This window comes from Rattus norvegicus, chromosome 16 (assembly GCF_036323735.1).
Source record: "Rattus norvegicus strain BN/NHsdMcwi chromosome 16, GRCr8, whole genome shotgun sequence".
Classification (NCBI taxonomy): domain Eukaryota; kingdom Metazoa; phylum Chordata; class Mammalia; order Rodentia; family Muridae; genus Rattus; species Rattus norvegicus.
Window position 1 is genome coordinate 69,863,504 of NC_086034.1, and position 20,898 is coordinate 69,884,401.

At 41.8% G+C, this 20,898-nt stretch overlaps 1 protein-coding gene across 9 annotated transcripts in view; it reads left to right on the forward strand.

Moving 5' to 3' along the window:
- Positions 1-20,898, forward strand: part of Unc5d (unc-5 netrin receptor D) — a 546,764-nt gene that overhangs the window by 300,405 nt on the left and 225,461 nt on the right. For all 9 annotated transcript variants that reach the window (XM_017600136.3, XM_017600138.3, XM_039094549.2 and 6 more), the window contains exons 2-3: positions 861-1,079; positions 17,541-17,684. In XM_017600136.3, coding sequence (XP_017455625.1) covers positions 861-1,079; positions 17,541-17,684 — 363 coding nt within the window. The remainder of the gene's footprint in view (positions 1-860; positions 1,080-17,540; positions 17,685-20,898) is intronic.

Genomic DNA, 20,898 nt, shown 5'->3' on the forward strand with positions numbered 1-20,898 from the left:
TGCTTCATCTTGTGGTGCTTGCCTGAGACTGAAATCCATACAAAATGTATCAGTGAGATAGAAAAGCAGTCTCTACTGTGGCGTTTCCCTTTCCTAGAACTTCAGGAGTTCTAAAGTTGGTGAAGAGCCATTTCCACTTGATCTCTGAATAGAAACAGTGTAACTGGGTTTGGAGTTCTTTTGATGATTTGTCTCATCTGTCAGCCTTAGTGGTATAATACATAGTCAGTCCCATGATGGAGAAGTACGCGGGGACAGAGAATGAAATTCCTCCTAGTTCTTAAAAAAGAAGTAGGAAGTTGAAAAGTTACCAAAAATGTACTATACAACTCAGTAGTCTCATAGGTAAAGAAAGCAGGTATTGGACTTTGATGGGAAGCCTCCATCCCCATCCACACATACCAGGAAATTACGTATATTATTTATCCTGTCCCACCGCCACACTCATTCATATATGCTGGAAAACTACATATATTCTCGACCTTTTCTCCAAAGTTGAGGTAGCTTGAAATCCTTGCTGAATACAAGGCAACCACTTCTCAGATTAAATTAGAGATTTGACCCCAGAGTTACTTAATCTCAGTTCTTTCCCCAGATGCTCAAATTCTAATTGAACTTGGGAGCTCTCCCATTCGTGCTCTCAGTTCTGAAGCAATATGGAGGCACACCCTGCTGGAGGTTCCGTCTTTGCTAGGCGGGCCTTCAGAAGATAACCCCTTAGGCACACCTTGGGACTGTACACATTGCGCGTTTCAACTCAGAATATGAGGGGGCGGGGCTGCTGGGGAATCCTCACTGTGATTTGCCTTCTAAGCCTTTGCTATACAATCCGGGTGCTGATCTCCTCTTCGATTTTCCAGGAGCCGACAGTGGCGAAGTTCTTCCCGACTCCATCCCGTCTGCCCCTGGAACTCTGCCCCATTTCATAGAGGAGCCTGAAGATGCCTACATCATCAAAAGCAACCCTATCGCACTCAGGTGCAAAGCCAGGCCCGCCATGCAGATCTTCTTCAAATGCAACGGGGAGTGGGTCCATCAGAACGAGCACGTGTCAGAAGAAAGCCTGGATGAGAGCTCAGGTAAGAGGTGAAGCAACCAAGGAAACAGAGTCCTCTACCCAGAGTCCCACCTTGTCGCTTAAGTCGGGGAGGGGAGGGAATATTCAGGACTTGCCTCCCCCGATGCGGGTGCAGGTAATGTCACTTCGTTTTAGACATGTAAGACAAATGATCTCATCTGTCGGTGATCTGACACCTTCCTTTGTTGTTTATTCTAGAATAGTTCAGAGGCGTTTTTCATGCTCGGTATAGCAGCTTCAAACACTCCACATTGTATGAAGTTACTATTCCCATCGGAAATGAAGCCAGACACTTGCTGTTTTTTTTGTTTTAGGAATTCTAAATAATTTTGAGGCAAATATTAAATCTTTCATCAAAACCATTTTAAGCAGCATAATTTCAATCACTCTTATGTTTTCCTCCTGGATATTGCTCTCATGTCTTGATTCGCACAGCTGGTGGCTTCTGGGTTCCTCTCTCATGTTGTGTTATTGTTTATTAGTGATACAACCAGAACGAGGGCACCATATTCTAATGGGTTTTCAATATGGGCAGATTTTAGGCTCGTCCTTAGTAGAGTGGCTAATTTTTCTGATAAATGATGAGAATACAGTCACACTCAGCTACAGTTTACTGAGTGTTAAAGCCATGAAGGCCTTAACTAGGCAAGTATTATTTTGGAATTTACGATCATTGACTGCGGTAGAAAAAATTATTGACATCTACTAGATAAGTAATTAGAGGCTCAAAGAGATGTTAAATATACATGAAAAGCTCATACTAAGTCTCAGTATATTTTCTGATGAGAACATTCAAATATTTTAAAAATTTTACATTTACTTATTTTATTGTAATGTTTTGCTTTCAAGTATTTATCTACACCATATGTATGCCTGTTGCCCTGTTAGGTCAGAAGAGGACATTACATCCTCTGAAACTAGAGTTAAGCATGGTTGTGAACTACCATGAGAGTTCTGAGAGCCAAACCAGGGGCCTCTGTAAGAGCAACAAGTGATCTCAACCGTTGAACCACCTCTCTAGCACACTGTCACAGATTTCTCTTGCCTGCTTTGGCATTCTTTTCTTCCTACTTACTTGCTTCCCCAGCCTTGATAGGAGGGCTTTTGTATTGTCTTAATTTATCCTGTTTTGTCATGTTTTGTCATTGTCTCTTGGAAGACTGTTTTTTTCTAAAGTAAAATGGAAGAGGGGAAGTGGGTCAGGGAAAGAGGGAGATGGGAGAAGGAGCTAGAAGGAGTGGAGGTACAGAATGGTGAGGTTTGGATGCAGTATATGAGAGAAGAATCTATTTTCAATATTAAAAAAGACATAAATGATGAATAAACGATTAAACTTGTTTTTAATAAGGTTTTATATGTCACCGTGTGGCAGAAATCATATATGCTTCTGAACTTTATCTCCTCTCACAGGATTCAGTTTGAGCTGACCTTTGATTATTCTTTTTTATGGGTGGTGATTTGGGCAGTTAACTAGATATTAGAATTTTTAATAAATTGGAAGGCCTCAGTATAATTAGAGAGTTTCAGGTGAGCTCACTGTGTTAAATATAACACTGGTTTTCAGTGCATTTTAGACCTTGCAGAAGATTTAATGATAGAAAAGTGATAGCTCAGGTGGGTGTTCTATAAACATATGTAAAGAACAAAACAAATATTCCAACACGTGCCGTGTAAATGAAGTTTGAATGTTTTCAGAGAGGTATGTGGTATTGTGGACTCATAGAAAATGCCACTTCCCAGTGGGAATTTTATGTAAGGGACATTACTGATCCAAATAGGCATCCCTGATGATACAGTCCATGAATGTGTGGAACATCTTGATGATGCAAGTGTCAGCATCATTAGCCAATGGACCAAGCCTAGTGTGTGCCCAATGGGAAGTATAGTTGATTTAAAACACAATGTTGCTCTACAACGGTGTTCCTCAAGCTGCGAGTGGCAAACCCTTTCATGGGAGTCACATATCAGAAATCCTGCACATCAAATATTTACATTGCAATCTATGATAGTGGCAAAATTGTAGTTCTGAAATTGCAAAGAATAATTTTAGTTGGGGCCACCACAACATGAGGCATTATATTAGAGGGTCACAGCATTGAGGAGGTTGAGAACATCTGATCTTGGAGAAGGGCCACTGAGAGAGAATGCAATCAGTGATGGGAAAGGTGACAACAGGCATTTGGAGGAGGCCTGCATTTGGATAGATGTGTTGGTTTTGATGATGATATTGAGACCAGAAGTACAGTGACTAGAGTATGCTTTCCAGAACAAATCCTACGTAGAGGTATGGAATTGCAAGGCAAAGCAAAAACGAGGAAATTTGTAGTCTTGGATAATTCAGATAAGGAAAGGAAAGTCAGAGACTTGAGTACAAACTGGGTACCCATTATAACAAGCACTTTAGTATCCATGAATTCAGAAACATTAGTAACACAGGACTTCAAAGATGATTGGATAAACAAATGGATGGAGAGAGATTAATATCAATTAACCTTTAACCAGGAGGGCAGTATAATTAATTCCAATTGTATTAGCAGGGAGAAGAATCCAGAGGTGATTGTTGGGACACACACAATTTGAAGTGCTTATGTGTTCCAGTGAAAAAATAGAGTTCAGAGAGTTGACAGAGATCAGGGGCACACAATTACATCTGGGAATTATCTGTAAAGAATGAAGGCCGAGATGGAAAGTCTAGTGTGAACAGAAGAAGCCTGAGAGATCATCCTCAGAAGTCAGAGAGAGGGAGGCTCTGTATAACCGAGAAGTGTGTGGAATATGCAGAGTTCCAAAGTAAGAGAGGAAAAATTTGCTTAAAAGGATATTCATTCTGCCAATGCCTGGAGAGAGGAGAGAAAGAACAAGAGAGGGAGAGAGAGAGAGAGCGAGAAAGAGAGAGATAGAGAGAGAGAGAGAGAGAGAGAGAGAGGGAAGGAGGGAGGGAGGGAGGAAGAGAGGGAGAGGAGAGAGAGAGAGAGAAGGAGGGAGGGAGGGAGGAAGAGAGGGAGAGGAGAGAGAGAGAGAGGAAAAGAGAGGGAAGGTGGGAGGGAGGGAGGGAGGGAGGAAGAGAGGAGAGAGGGGGGAAAGAGAGGGAAGGAGGGAGGGAGGGAGGGAGGGAGGAAGAGAGGAGAGAGGGGGGAAAGAGAGGGAAGGAGGGAGGGAGGGAGGGAGGAAGAGAGAGGAGAGAGAGAGAGAGGAAAAGAGAGGGAAGGAGGGAGGGAGGGAGGGAGGGAGGAAGAGAGGAGAGAGGGGGGAAAGAGAGGGAAGGAGGGAGGGAGGGAGAGAGGGAGAGGAGAGAGAGAGAGAGGAAAAGAGAGAGAGAGAGGAAAAGAGAGGGAAGGAGGGAAGGAGGGAGGGAGGGGGCATGGAAGGAGGGAGGTAAGGGAGACTTATGCTGTTAACTTAGTCCACTTGGGATGAAGGAATTACAAATGGCTGGTAGAGGATTACCAGAAGTGTTGCTCATTTCTATCCTTTTGGGATTTGATAAGAGGAGGCAAAAACTGTTTGCTTTGAATGTATACTTCTCAAGACCATAGCATGGTTGGTGAACTCTGGGGATATCACTAAGGAAAAGGAAGGCATCTGGGAGATCATCTAACAGCTTTATATTTAAATGTGTGGGTTGGAGATGGGGCATAGGTAGTTTGTGACATGGCTACTTCTGGATGTAAATACTATGCTCATTTCAGGTATATTCTTCAACACTATGAACCATTGCCCCTACATCTTCATATATTCTCCTTCAACTCAGAAAATCTTGCAAGTTCTCTTTGAATTCCACGCATGGATCACCATTCTCCATCATGAATCTGCTTAGGTTTTATGCTCCAAGACTGAGACCCCAAAACTCACTCCGTTGAGTTTTGTTCTTCTAGACAGTGTACGCAATCTCGGTATATGAGCTCTTGGAGTTCCATGTCTTATTCTCTGCAGTTTCTTATGTCGTTAGGCATAAACTTTCCAGGATTATAGGTAAAATTTCCTAAAAACAAAGATATGCTATGATTAAAGATAAAGAAAAAAAACAGATTGATTTTCCTATTCTGTATTCCCAAACATGGGATATATGAGGCCTTACTAGATGAACTTGTTGGAAAGGGTTGCGACAGGGACAATACACAGCTTTTTAGAATGAGAATTTTATAGCAGGATGCTAAGACATGGACGCATATGACAGAAGCATACCCATCAAGTAAATGGTAGCCTACCAATGGCAGTGGGTTATAACACGTTGTTATGTCCAATGAGGCCTCAAATTCCAGCAGCCCAATGGGGCTGTTTGCCATACATTTTTTGGTGTCCGTACCCTACATTGTATAAATGGCTCCAAATATAAGGAGGAATGCTGTAAAATAATCAGCTATTCCTCTAACACTGTTAACCCATCCCCATTTAACCAGCCCTTGGTAAAGAGTGCAAGCCAAGTGAATAGTTCACCCTCTTGTAATTTCACAATATTTTGTTTTGTTATTATTTTCCCCTTTTAATTCTAGTAGCATTGCTAGGCAATTCTCTGTCTTGTGGAGACCATTGTTGATTAAATTTTCTTCTAAATAAAATCTGCCCTCCAGTTCTTTTTGTAAGGCCAAGAAAAGTCATGTAGTTCAAAGTTGCCACAGAACAAAATTCATAAATGAAAAAATCAGGAGAGAACATATATATGTGTGTGTGTGTGTGTGTGTGTGTGTGTGTGTGTGTGTGTGCGCGCGTGTGTTTAAAATGTCTCTAGAAAGGAATTTAAATTTTACTTCTTTGAAATATTATAATAAGCACAACCTTGTTATGTAAGTCATCTTGGTAGAACCAATAGGAAATAACTATTTCTCTTCACATATTTTCCCCATGTTCTTAGTGGAAGTTGTCAATTGCCATACCCTGTGATTGTTTCCCCAGCGCTATATTAATGCTATAATGGTATAAATAGCAGCGAGATGAGTATAGATATTTATCCCAAATCAGTACATGAGTGTAAGTACACAGGAAAAATAGTCAGAGATATTGAAAAGTAGAAGATGCATTATCTACCTAAGGTTCTCTACAAGAAGCTGGATGATGCGGCTGGACTTCTGTTAAAGACTAAATGGCTTTTGATGAGATCTGTAAAATAATCCCTTCCAATCCAGCAAGACTGAGTGGCACCGAGAACTCAAGGACAGGAGACACCATTTGTCCAGAAGTATAGGGGGAACCGTCCATATTCTCTGAGAGCACAGTATGAAGTCACCCTTGGCCTGTCTTTGGACAAGTTTTCCCTTTCCGAACTACTATAATTGATACACTATATATTTGGGACATAGGCTTTATTTCTTCAAGGGTATGATGGGGACACATAGGACCTGATAGTGCTGAAAGGAGGCATGGAATCTTTTCGTGTTTCTGAATCAGAAGCAATAAGTCCTTTCAGTAGTTAAAAGCTGCAAACTGCCTTTGGTCTTTCTGGTAATTTGGACCCGTCATCTAACCGTTCAAATAAGAAGAAAAAGGATTGTGTGTTTTCGTGCAATTTAGCTTGGAAAACCCTGAGCTAGAGTTCTTTCCTGTGAAAAAGTACAATTTATTTGACATGAGTTACGGTGTTTTCACAGACGTGACTATACCTCTTAGTAATGTACACTCTCGGTTCTCTGCGTGAGCCAAGGAATCCTCTCATTTGTTCTGCCTCATTTCGGTTGGAAACATGGGTCTCTTCTTCCGTATTTTGTTTCCGTTAACATCTGGAAGCTTTGAATGGTGGAGTAATCCCAACCCAGAAATCACACCCCTGTGAAATGGGGGATACATTTAATAATCCAGTAATTAAAGTGGGGCACACAGGCCTTACAACACCACACACACCAAAGACATTAAGCACCACACAACTACAAAATCAAGGTGATGTTCCTGTGGGAAACTTCTGTTACCAATAAGCTAAACGATTTCAGTTTAGTAATAACCTAGATTCTGCTTTTTTTTGTTTTAAATAATGATCTGTTGTTTATCCAACTTGAACTGGTGAAATGCTGTGTATTCCGGTATATCTGGAAAAAGTCTAAACTTGGCAAGTGTTTTTTTTCCTCTTTAAAGAATATCATTTCACGCCTTCCACTCTACGTTATTCCTTTTTACACAGCTGGGGCCTTTCTCTTGGGATAAAAGGTTAATGGATTGTATTGAGAAAAGGCAGAAGAGTAGAAATAAAAGTGTCTTAAATCTTTGAGTTCGTGTCTCAGAACTTCACTGCAGTGGTGATGAGGATTTGAATATAGTATCTTCCAGGAAACCCATCAATGTGTAAGCGTCTTCGATGATTCACAGATCACCAAAGCACCTTAGGGAAACATACATTTTAGCCCACAGAGCACAGAAGTGATCAATCCCCGCAGTCTTCTGCCAATGTCCGTACGCATTTGGAGCTCACATTTATAGAAACGCCCTTCCTCACAGTTCTGTACTCCATCCTGTTCATTGCCTGTTCTGAGAGAACACTGACACGATCTTAAAAGGTTTGGTAGACAGTCATTATGAATTCCCTTCATAACATGTAGCAGACTCTTAAATACATGTCTCTAGTGTCTTGTTTAAGGTATCCTACAACAACACAACAAGAACAAAAAGTTTGGACACCATTTTCCTTCAGTCTAACTTTAACAGCGCTAGAAGCAGGTCCTTACTCCCTGGCACTGACCAAACACTTCTTAGGTCAGGGTCTCACTACGTAGCCGAGGCTGGCATGGAGCTCACTCTGTAGTCCATGATGGCATGGACCTTGTAATCCTCCTGTCCCTACCTTCCCACGGATCCTAAATTCTTGAGCAATTATTTTTGGTTAATTTTTCAACCTGTTCTGTTAATGTAACATGAAGTTGTATGACTTTTAATTTGAAGTTTGAATTATAAAAGATCTCAGACGAAGCGAAACAACAACAGTAACAATTTGCTCATGGTCAAAACGGTGGGTATGGATGTTCGAAGATCCTTACATGTGTTTGGGGTGTAGCTCTCCATTAACAAACACTTCCACTAGATGGTGTGCCTCATTGCTTCCTTTCAGGTCTCTCCTGGTATAAAATGGAGTAATAAATGTATCTACCACCATTGCCTTGACAGCTATAGAACTTAATACATATGCTTTATTCAGCCCAGCCCTTGATACACAGCAAATACTCTGTCAAGGTTATCCTTCAAATGATATAAGTTTGATATTCTAAAGCTTTTTATTTTAAAACTTAGCAAGTGTCTGATGATTCAAAAATTTACCATCACATTTTGATGACTCCGAAAAGATTAAAGAGACATCCATGAATTATTTTACTTTACTGAATAATATTTTATTACTTGGATATGATTCATTTATGTCATATCCATTTAACGCATGTCAAATAACACATGTCAAATAACATACATCATGAACTTAGGCTGCAAAGAAGTGGCTTCCATGGCCGTGGGAAAAGAAAATCATTGACTAGGGCATAGCATTGGGAACCATGATCCTGTTTGCCCCAGTGAAATGTGGCTTAAAAGTAAGTCATATATGAAATGGTATCCTCTGAGTGACCTCACTGCATCCATTTCTGTCTCTGAAGTTTCTTCTTCTTGCTATTATCAGACAACATTCTCAAGTTAATTTGCTTGCCTCTGCCAGACACCTCTGAGCTGATTAATTCTAATCTCCAGTGCGGAAGAAACTGGAGCGCTTGGGTATATTCTTCACTTCTGTACTTAAGTCTGAACTTGTGGTACTTCTGCAGAATTCGTGAAGTGCTTATTATCCTGGGGAAACCAAAGAACGTTCATTACACGTAGTGCACACACACACATTCAAAGGATGAGGATTTCTTTTTCTTCTTTTTTGTCAGAATATATTTTAATCTCGTTGCTAGGATAAGGAGGCAAAAGACATTTACCCTAATTAGTCATCTGCCAGTAAAATGAAACATGGTCCATCCTTTTAATTATCTATATTTAATTTACTACTTTCAGTAGCATGCTGGTCTGGAGACAGCTAAGTTCACCCACAATATGCAATGATTAGATTTTCATGACAGCTTTTCCAGAGAACCGTAGTTTCAGAAACACAGGTGATCCATGTGCGCAGTGATGTCCTGCCATAGAAATTAAGCTTCACAGTGAGTGTCCTTGACGCCTTCAAGACAAAGGGAGAATGGTACCCAGACCATCAAGAAGCCATTTTTTTTTCTCTAAGGGGGTGATAAGTCCATTTTGTGTGGTCTTATAATATTCTGTAGTTCCGTTGTCATAGAAGATGTCACTGAATGGGTAGGGCAGCTTAAGGTATGGTCTCCTTTCACACAGTGATGACATTAATCCTTATAGGTTGTTGTGACGACGCTCTTGGCACTTGTCACAAAAGTAGACAATAGATGAGGACCTCCATACATTTGTTTTTCAGATCAATATCTGCCACCAACTCTATAATGTCTTTGATTAGTTTCTTATATTATGGTGCTTAACAATTTTTTTTTTTGGTTCTTTTTTTTCGGAGCTGGGGACCGAACCCAGGGCCTTGCACTTCGCTTAACAATTTTAAAAGGCTTTGAAACATTATAATAGCATTATAATAGCACAAGGGCATTGCACCATTACAACAACTGAACGGTGCTAATAAGTGATTATTCAAAATACGGGGAAAGTTTTCTATTACTCATGCACAACTTTAGAGTCTAACCTGGGAACCACAAGAAATAAATAGAAAGCATTGGCTTACTTAAGCGATGAAAGCAGTTCTTCCGGGAGAATGGGCAATTTACTAACTACTGAGCCTGTGGAGGGAGAAGGTGAGGCCACCTCAGGGCAACAGCTAGCCATCCGAAGGGCTGAGTCCTCTCATGGCTTTGAGGGTCAGTGGCAAAAGCTCATGGAAGTCAGAGATTAATGCCACTAGTGAACACCCGGGTTCCTCCCTTCCCTCTAAGAGCTGAGCAAGGCACTGTAACTCATGAAATCGAAATCGTATTGCTATGGTCCTTCGGGACTTTTTTCTACAGAAAGCTGAATAATGACTTACGTGGTTAATGCCCATATAACTCTGAAACCTCTCAACACCAACTGGAAAATAAAGCATAGAATATGTGGAATGTGGCTAGAAAAAGGGCAGAACAAGAAAACAGGTCCGAAGTTTCCCATAAGAAAGCAACGCCCCTCCAACCAAGCTCTCTAGGCAATCGCCACTTTCATATGGTTTGGAAAAAAAGCAAAGCTTGTTTAAAGACAGAGAAGGATCCTAGCGTTCTTCTGGGATTTGCTTATTCTGTGTAATAAACTGAGCATCCTACCCTAGAGAACTCCAACTGAGAGAAGGGAAGCTGTCCGGGGTGGTGAGCACGTGGGAACTGTGTCGCATCCCTCCCCGAGTGCCCATCGCCAGGTGCATCCAAGAACTGGCTGCAACCATAACCAGGCAGAATGCTAGCGCTGAGCTTTGAGCTGGTGTGATAATGAGCTGTAGATAAAAGGCAGGAGGACAGCTGTTAGTAGGCACCAGGCTGTCGTTGGCATGGCTCTGAATGTTAAATACTACTCTGGGATCCTTTATGCTCTACACACCAAGTTAGGATCTTACCCTAAGACCGTGTAGTCCTTTTATTGAAAATTTGCCAGATATAAATCATGTTAATTCTCTTCTCTTTCGCCATCTCCCTCCCCCCCCCGCCCACTTCACTTGTACACTTGTTCTCTGCCTTGAATTGTGAAACATCTACCTTCAATTAGTTGGGAAGCGCTCTAACTTTTCCTCTCCCTGAAGGATTAAACCTGCTAAAAGTAACTCGTGTTTTCTATCTGATAAATAAGGGGATTACAGCACTAACTGCTGTCAGCATTTTTCTCATTTAAACAAATAAAGCTGACAAATGATGAAGTTCTGAGCTGTTCTGTTATGTTTAGAACATGCAGAGCGATTATTCATCTGCTGCCAATGTTAGTCTATCCACAACTAAACCATCCCAGAGCCCAGAAAGCTTATTAGCATATCAGTACTATAGTTCTAGTTTTATATTCTGTGAGACCCTACTCCCAGAGCAAAGGCCGATGGGCATAATTTGCATGGCAAGTGAAAGGGTTGGGCTTCTCCATGCTTATTAGAGTCATGCAAGTTATTGGGTGCCATGCTTCCTTCTTAACAAGATGCTATGTGTTGTTAGTCTGGAACTTTTCCACCACCGTAGCATTTCCCACAATCAAGTTAGCTGCAGTCTCTGGAGACAGAAAAGTACTTAGCTATATCTGCTTGCAACACAGATGGGTGGACTTTAGTGGAGATGATAGGAGAAGTTACCTTAGTAGAGAGAGCTTCTGCTTAGATGTTTCCCAGATGTGGATGTAGATTCTCATACGTGCCTACCTACTACCTGTATATGCAGAGGTAAGTGTGTGTGTGTGTGTGTGTGTGTGTGTGTGTGTGTGTATGTGTGTGTGTAATCACAAAAGAACTGGAGATTTGATAAAGGATGTCCTACTTTTTGAGAAAGACACCTTATCAAAGCAGCATTGTTTTGTTATGCTGGGTAAAACACAACAGATATAAAGACATTAAGGTGTTCTTAGACACGACGGTCAGACCAACTGGAGCCCTCATGTTTGAAGGAGGTGTCATCAAGTAATTAATACGTGTGTGTGTGTGTGTGTGTGTGTGTGTGTGTGTGTTGAAATGTCATTTGTGATCTGCTACCTTGATAATGCCGATTAGAAGAATATACCGTGCTCAGGAAGCAGTTCATTTGTATGGGCTGTGCTTTGTGACCCCTTAAAGAACATATGAAATGGAATGCTAGCTGAGCCATCCTCATGTTGGATTCATGACTTAAGGCTTTCCCCCTCTATCCTAGATGGGATGTCATAAAGAATAACCAAAAATAGAGCAATGTAAGTTCCGCTCTCCTTGAGATAGGGACTTCTTTTCTCTTTGCTCTTGCCAAAGTGCCCTGTAAATGTCTCTGTATAGATTTGGTCAAGCAGGTTTAGGGCCTGTTGATCCTGTGGGGAGTACTCGGAAGATCAGGGCAGCACATACAAACTAGTCCAGGCTCTGTGCACATCCTTGGTACAGCTCCTATACTCCAAGCAACCATTCCCTGTCCTAACCCCAGGACCAAATAGGTAGTCATTTTGTGACATTACTCAAATTAGCCATTCTGGGCTTTACCATCCTTCCGTTTTGATTCCCTTTCATGGGAACAAAGCAGGAAATCTCTTATTCAGTTTCTTTCCCCCTCCTGCCTTCTGTTTGCCCTGGTGCTTTCTGCTCCCTGTGTGGCTGAATGTGGCAGGCTGGGCCAGCTTTTTGCTAGCTTTGTAAATTTCATCCTTCATGCCAGTCATTTGTACATCTGCAAGTCTAACCACACTTGACTAAAATGAATTCTGTGTGTCCTTGGGGTAAGGGGGTTATGCAAATTGGTTGTTCGGATGCGTATACTCCCTGTTTTCTGACTTGAATATGTGGCCCCTCTGAGATATTCTGAGGTGGATTAGATCGATTCACAAGTTGGCTGGAATGAGAACAGAAGAGTGGCTCAACTACGTTTTTACCTTTCAAGTTTATCGTATCTAAAAATGTTAGATATTGGAGCTGAAGAGATGGCTCAGCAGTTCAGAGCACAGGCTACTCTTCCAAAGGTCCTGAGTTCAAGTCCTAGCAAGAACATGTTGAGTCATAACCATCTGTAATAGGATCTAGTATCCTCTTCTATGGTGTCAGTGACAGCATACTCATATACCTAAAGCAAATAATAGGTCTTTTTCAAATGATATATATATGATATATATATGCACAAAATAATGGGGTTCCATGTCAATGTTGGTGCAATTTGTCCACACCCACCCACCCGTGCACTGTCAGCCCCCATCCTCTATTTAGTCTCCTGACACCACGGAGTCCCCTTCTACTTTGCAATTTGTTTTTGTTTTCTTCGGCAGCTCGTTTAATATGAGGATCTCCAGTTCCATCCCTTATCTCATAAATAAGTAACATATTTTTTTTTCCTTAATGGCTGGGTAACAATCCACTGTGAATAAATAGCACATGGACTTCATCCACTCATCTGGTGGCGGTTCCATGGGCTAATTTCAGGACAGCTACTGTGAACAGTGCCACAGCTAGTAGGGATGTACAGCTGTCTCCATTTAATTCCCCCGGGTGTATGCCCAAGAGTGGTATAGCTGGATCATATATTAGTGATGTTTTCCCGAAAACCCACATACTGATTTTCATAGCAGCCTGACTAATTTACACTCCCACCAGCAGGGCATAGAGTTGAGGGCCTGCTTTACAAAGGTCCGGTGCTTTCTGACACAGTAAGTGTCCAGTCCCAGGCTGCCCTTCTCACCTGCAGTATTGGTTTGATCCTTTCTTCTCTCCTTAACTCTTCAAAACAGATTATCCATTTGTCTTAAGTTGAAGAGCATGATGTCAGATGTCAACAGGCTCTCCCCTGCACAGCTCATTCCTGGTCTTTAACTCTTCAACTTCCCTTAACAGTATGTGGGCCCCACTCCTAGACACTTTCTCAAGAAATGGGTTTGTTCCAGACACACTCAAACTAATAGAAGAAAAACTAGGGAAGCATCTGGAACACATGGGCACTGGAAAAAATTTCCTGAACAAAACACCAATGGCTTACGCTCTAAGATCAAGAATCAACGAATGGGATCTCATAAAACTGCAAAGCTTCTGTAAGGCAAAGGACACTGTGGTTAGGACAAAACGGCAACCAACAGATTGGGAAAAGATCTTTACCAATCCTACAACAGATAGAGGCCTTATATCCAAAATATACAAAGAACTCAAGAAGTTAGACTGCAGGGAAACAAATAACCCTATTAAAAAATGGGGTTCAGAGCTAAACAAAGAATTCACAGCTGAGGAATGCCGAATGGCTGAGAAACACCTAAAGAAATGTTCAACATCTTTAGTCATGAGGGAAATGCAAATCAAAACAACCCTGAGATTTCACCTCACACCAGTGAGAATGGATAAGATCAAAAACTCAGGTGACAGCAGATGCTGGCGAGGATGTGGAGAAAGAGGAACACTCCTCCATTGTTGGTGGGATTGCAGACTGGTAAAACCATTCTGGAAATCAGTCTGGAGGTTCCTCAGAAAATTGGACATTGAACTGCCTGAGGATCCAGCTATACCTCTCTTGGGCATATACCCAAAAGATGCCTCAACAGATAAAAGAGACACGTGCTCCACTATGTTCATCGCAGCCTTATTTATAATAGCCAGAAACTGGAAAGAACCCAGATGCCCTTCAACAGAGGAATGGATACAGAAAATGTGGTACATCTACACAATGGAATATTACTCAGCTATCAAAAACAATGAGTTTATGAAATTCGTAGGCAAATGGTTGGAACTGGAAAATATCATCCTGAGTGAACTAACCCAATCACAGAAAGACATACATGGTATGCACTCATTGATAAGTGGCTATTAGCCCAAATGCTTGAATTACCCTAGATGCCTAGAACAAATGAAACTCAAGACGGATGATCAAAATGTGAATGCTTCACTCCTTCTTTAAGTGAGGAAAAAGAATACCCTTGGCAGGGAAGGGAGAGGCAAAGATTAAAACAGAGGCAGAAGGAACACCCACTCAGAGCCTGCCCCACATGTGGCCCATACATATACAGCCACCCAATTAGACAAGATGGATGAAGCAAAGAAGTGCAGACTGACAGGAGCCGGATGTAGATTGCTCCTGAGAGACACAGCCAGAATACAGCAAATACAGAGGCGAATGCTAGCAGCAAACCACTGAACTGAGAATAGGACCCCCGTTGAAGGAATCAGAGAAAGAACTGGAAGAGCTTGAAGGGGCTCGAGACCCCATATGTACAACAATGCCAAGCAACCAGAGCTTCCAGGGACTAAGCCTCTACCTAAAGACTATACATGGACTGACCCTGGACTCTGACCTCATAGGTAGCAATGAATATCCTAGTAAGAGCACCAGTGGAAGGGGAAGCCCTGGGTCCTGCTAAGACTGAACCCCTAGTTAACTAGACTGTGGGGGGGAGGGTGGCAATGGGGGGAGGGTTGGGAGGGGAACACCCATAGGAAGGGGAGGGGGGAGGGGGATGTTTGCCCGGATACCGGGAAAGGGAATAACACTCGAAATGTATATAAGAAATACTCAAGTTAAAGAATAAAAAAAAAAAAGAAAGAAAGAAAGAAATGGGTTTGTTTTAGGGACTTCATTTTCCCTGTACTTTTCTCTTTTTTTCCCTTTGCTAACAGACTCCTCCATTTCCAGTGCCCTGGCCCTGCTATACTTAACCGTTTATCATTGTGCTTACCGTTTATCATTGCCAGGATGGGACCTGGAGCTTGTTCAGTACCAGGCAAATGTCACTTGAGCCCTTTAGTTGTGTGCAATGATGGTAGAAACGCAGCAATGCCATCACCTCTAAAAGTCCATGCTTCTTTGCTCTGGCGAAATCCACAGATTGGAGCTTTCCACCAGAAGAAATGTGGACTGTTAACAGACACCTAGAGGAGTGTTGTGTGGGACCTCCTTCAAACTTAGGAAGCTTACCTCGTATTGTGCATGATGTTTTTTTGTGCCTACAACGGCCTCTTGTCACATATTATGAATAATACATTAGTGATTGGGTGGCCTGGATGTTCTCCAGGGGATTAGTTCACTTCTGTTCTTAGATACCATTTAGGCCCAGCCACTAGCAGAGGCCAACTTCTATTCTACTTCTGTGCAGAATCTTTGTCTCACTTGAATTGGAATGACCCCACCCCCAACTCCTTCTTTGCTGCTAATTACTTTTAGTTTTTGTTTTGTTTTGTTTGTTGGTGTCTTTGTTTGTTTGTTTGCTTGTTTCTTCTCAAATACAATCTGTAAGCACATTCTTCTCTCATACAATACATCCTGACCGGTTTATAATACTCCCGCCCAGCTCCTCATCACCTCCCCTCTTCCCCCAGAAACATCCCCCACTGTGATTTCCTTCAGCAGAGAGCAGGCTTCAAAAGGCAACAAGCAATCAGGAGAAAACAGGGTATGGTAATATGAGGCAAATTTGTCCAAATTCTTTTTGAACTTGAGGGTGAAAAATATCCAAATCAGCCATTTAATTTTTCCTCACTTCTTTTTCATACTAGTCTTATTTCCATAATCAAGAACAAAGTAAGCACAGGAATAGGCATTTCGTTGTGAAAAGCCTCAGTATTAGTTTATAAGACAGAAGCAGGGGACAGCCACCAGATGTTCCATCAATAAACCATGGTGTAACCGGGTGACTCTCGTCTCTAAGTCACGGGGTGTTTTTTGTCTACATTATGGGGATAGAAGAACGTATTCCATCTTTGGGCGATGTGCACACGCAGTGAGGAAAGAACTCTAGGCTCACTGTGGTGCTGGGCTTCCGTACTCAGGCTTTGACTACGCATTCCTAAGGAGAAGGCCAGTGTCAGCCAGTGTCTGTGGGACAGAGTGGCATGAGAGCTCTAGGGACTGGGACCTTATTGTCATTAAGCAACTCTAGGAGGAATGTCCTCCTTCATCCCTGACACTCCGTGAAGGTTAGCCAACCTTCTCGAAGGACCCCAGTGTCCTTGGTCAGAAGAAGGAAGGAGCCTGAGATCTGCAGTTACAGTTACCAAGCATATTCCTAATGATTAGAAGGAAAATGCAAATTCAGAAAGATCTCACTGAAAGCTTCAAAATCTTCGGCTTTATCCAAGCATAGAGGTTTCTTTTCTGCTGTTCCTACAGCCCTTGCCCAAACCACTCCCACCACTACTCTGAGAGTTTTCCTTGGTCCTCTGACTTGGTTATTAGATTATAGGTCAACATGTCTGTTTCTTGTTTCTCCTGTCCATTCGTTTTGTATCCCACAGGCTTTGTTCTCAACCTTTGATACCACCGTTTGGGCCATTTCTTGAATTCCTGGTCTGTTTATTCCCCGCCCCCCCCTCTCTCTCTATCTCTCTCTCTCTCTCTCTCTCTCTCTCTCTCTCTCTCTCTCTCTCTCTCACACACACACACACACACACACACACACACACACACACTTTTCTTTCAAGCCATACTATTACAGTAACGTTTCCTTGGCTACAAAACCCCGTAGCCACTCTAAGAACAACTTGAAACTCTGTCCCAGAGCTTATTATGTGGAGATGATCAGGTTCTAGACATTACCTTAGTACATATTCCTCACAGTGCATTTTATACTCAGCCTGAGAGCCCTGAGAGCGCCAGGTCAGTATAATAGGAATGCTATTCTATTCCATGGCACTGCGTCAGTTGATAATACTTTGTGTGTGCACTTTACAGCCTACTCAGCTAGTGGAATTTAATTAGCAGTAATATATTACTGTCACAGTAATTAAAACCTTGCCTTGATTAAAAACAGAATTGTTTAATTAAAAAGAAAAGGTTTGGCTAGCCTTACCTCTCAGATAGAGAAATACAGTGGCCTCACCTAATGTTCTCTGTCTGCCCATCAGGCTTGAAGGTCCGGGAGGTGTTTATCAATGTCACCAGGCAGCAGGTGGAGGACTTCCATGGGCCCGAGGACTACTGGTGCCAGTGTGTTGCGTGGAGCCACCTTGGAACTTCCAAGAGTAGGAAAGCTTCCGTGCGCATAGCCTGTAAGTACCTCTGGGGATGACCTTTGCGGGTGACCTTGGATCTTAGGAGTACGGACATGGGTTAAATGCAGTTGAAGAGGTCAGTGGAGGTGTCCTGGTCTTCTGCAGAATGTAGCTAAAAGTGAGGCAAGATAGACCTTTGCACCTCCAATGAATTTACTTCTTAAAACGCTCCTTCAAAATGCTTGATCCAGAGGATATAATCAGCAACTCAGTTTGCCTAAGAGATTCTGCCCGAATTTTTAGAACTCAAATGCCTTCACACTGCCAGGAAAATATCTTCCAGAGAATAGGAAGCCCACACAAATGCACTCTGCTTCTCCCCATCAAGGATGACGCTCAGGGTGCATACATGGGGAGAGCTGAGCAATGGCTGTTTATTCTGCTTTCTCGCCAATCTGCAAAAATAAGGCATTAAAAACATTAAAGGGTTTTTATAGCCTGTTGTTAAGTCTCTTCTCTACTCACCTTAAAACATGGAAATGGTTTTCAAAACTGTTTTTGTTTGACCCAAGTATAACTTTAAACAACAAAAAAAAGCACATAGTTGAAAAATCGTGAGAAAAAAAGGAAAGAAAAATTGCTTCTCTAAGGAGCCCAAGATTTCAGCATCTATGTCTTTATAATCTGAATATGATATATAAACTTCCCCCCCCGTCCTACCCATTGCCATTACCCCACCTCTGTAGATCCTCTAACTCCTTTTTATGCCTAGAATTGTTATAAGAAAAAAAAACTCTGTAGAAGGAAGATGGGAGGGGCAGGAGCGACGGTTATTGTTGTTTTATTCAAATCCTGCCTTTTGAGAGTGTCATAAAGAATATGGGACAAGAGGGATTTATTCGAGGACTGAAGGAATTCTCCATAGCAGATGTTGATGGCTTAGGGATTAGGAATAGGAGTGAATTGCTATTTGCAAAGACATTTATGTTTCCTCAGAAATGAAATCTCCCTCTTAAAATACGCATTTCACCTTCATAATACTGGCGATGTGGGAGGCCTCTCCTGGATGCCATGTGGGTCCTCCTAGACCAGGAAAAAGAGGTCACCTCATAAGCCGTACTCAGTGTGAGAGCCTTGGGAAATATTTTTTCTAATAGTTATTTAGCTAATTAAAATTAGCCAGCCAATATCTGATGACTTATTGTAGCAGGTCAACCAAGAGAAGGAGTATGTTTGCATTCATGTGTCCCATAAGATGTTCAGTTCTGTGTGCCCCATGTGGACTTACTTCGTACCATCCAGAATCCTAGTCAAGGCAAGGTATATATATATATATATATCTGTAGTGCTCAATTCAAGCAAAGAGGAGGAAACAGCTTGAGACAGTTTGACACTGGCTCACTTGATTTCTGTCTTCTGAGCTCCATTTTCTTTTTCCTTCATCAGGCTTCCCTCCCCAAGGTTGATGTCGCTTTTTCTTTGAACTATCATCAATACAGTTTCCCTGGCCTGTTTCCATCTGTGTTGTGCCCTCCCTCCCTTCTTACTCACTTGATTCCTGATTGCCACGTGCCTGTTAGCCCGTCATGGTTTTGTTTACAAAGTCCATCAAAGATGGGTTCAAACCCACCGGTTCTCATTTCCCATCACCTTGACTGTACACATCACACTTTGTCCTTCCGACAGCCTAGTGGCTACACTTGTCAGCTTTGGCTTTCCCCTTCGTGAATGCAGTCTGCCATCCTGCGTGTGTCCTGGGACGGGAGAGAAGAGCCTAGACTCCGCACTACTGCACTCTTTCCCTTTCTGTTCTGCTTCATCTTCCTGTTGTACAGGTAGACAGCATCGCTCATTCTTCTCAGTCTTAATGCCTCCAAATGGGAATCCGTACCTATTTCGTGGAGCTGTTCTGAGCATTGCTTACATTCCCGAGTACGAATTATTTAAACTAACATGACCAGAGAATACTCTCCAGCCATGATCCGATGCCCTGTGGCAGACCTGGTCCTCCGCAGCACTGTTTCCTGGACTGGGCTTCAGTGGTGTTAATTGAATGAGTGTTCTAGGTTAGCCCTTATTGTGCTGCTCCTCTAAGCATGATAAAATCAGAGGATAGAGAATATTAATAATGGAAAAGGAATTTTTCAACATGTCACTTTTCTTTTACTCATTTGACCTTCCTACAAATCTGAGATCCTTTTCTGATAATAATCCTGTGACTGTCTCTAAAGATTTAAAGAAATTTGTCCTTTTCATATGATAAGCTCATTTGTATATGAAAATATTTTTCAAGCAAAATGTTAGAATATCATTATAGCCCCTATTATACAACTCACTTAATGTGTTCTCTAATAGTGTTTCCAACATATTTTTAATTTCTTCCCATGTAGCAAGTTAGAGGCTCTTTAATTTATTTAAAATTATTTATGCAAGCCAAGACATGATTTGTCATTAAATATTGCATTTGACTTGGGGACCAATGTGCATTAAAATGTAAATTGAAATTTAACTAGTGTAATGGCATCAAAAGCGTATATGGGGGTGCCTTCAGGATCTTACTTGGATGTTTTATTCGCTTGCAGGAAAAACACTTTAAAAATAATTTTCCTTTTTTATTAGCCTGAGAGAGAAGAGTTCTGACTTTTGCGTGTAAGTACTTCCTAACAGATAGCACACTGCACACGGGGCTAGTCTTCCTTCTCAATAAATGAGTAGGCGAATTAGATATAATTGTTACAATGTTTCTTCTTCTTACGATTGTTTCTTAAGGAATAGAGGCATCTTAATGTACTAAATAATCATTGATAGATAAACGACTTTTGTGAATGCGAGGAGCATCATCCGAAGGGGCTTTACAACTTACTATCATCTTCGCAGGACTTAGTGAACTGTTCTGTTTCAGCATCTGAGCTCCTTATGCTTCCTGCATTGAGCCAATGAGCCATTAAGGGTTTACATTTTTTTTAAATTGCATTGTGCAGAAGCGCCAAGGCAACTGGGACGTTGAGCTGGGGGACATATTGACAGGAGCATCTTGATATGATCATGGTTACTAATCTCTATGAAAACACAGGAGGCTCCCTAGATGCTGCTGCTTACAAATTGATTTTTAAAAGGAAGCAACACTGAGAAATTTCTCCTCTTAATTTTTACGATTCATCCGTTCCTCAAAGGGGACCCTACTGGAGGTAAAAGTTAGACGTACCGAGCACATTCTTCTATGGTGTTCTGGATTAGACTATGGAAATATGACAAATATTATAAATTTATT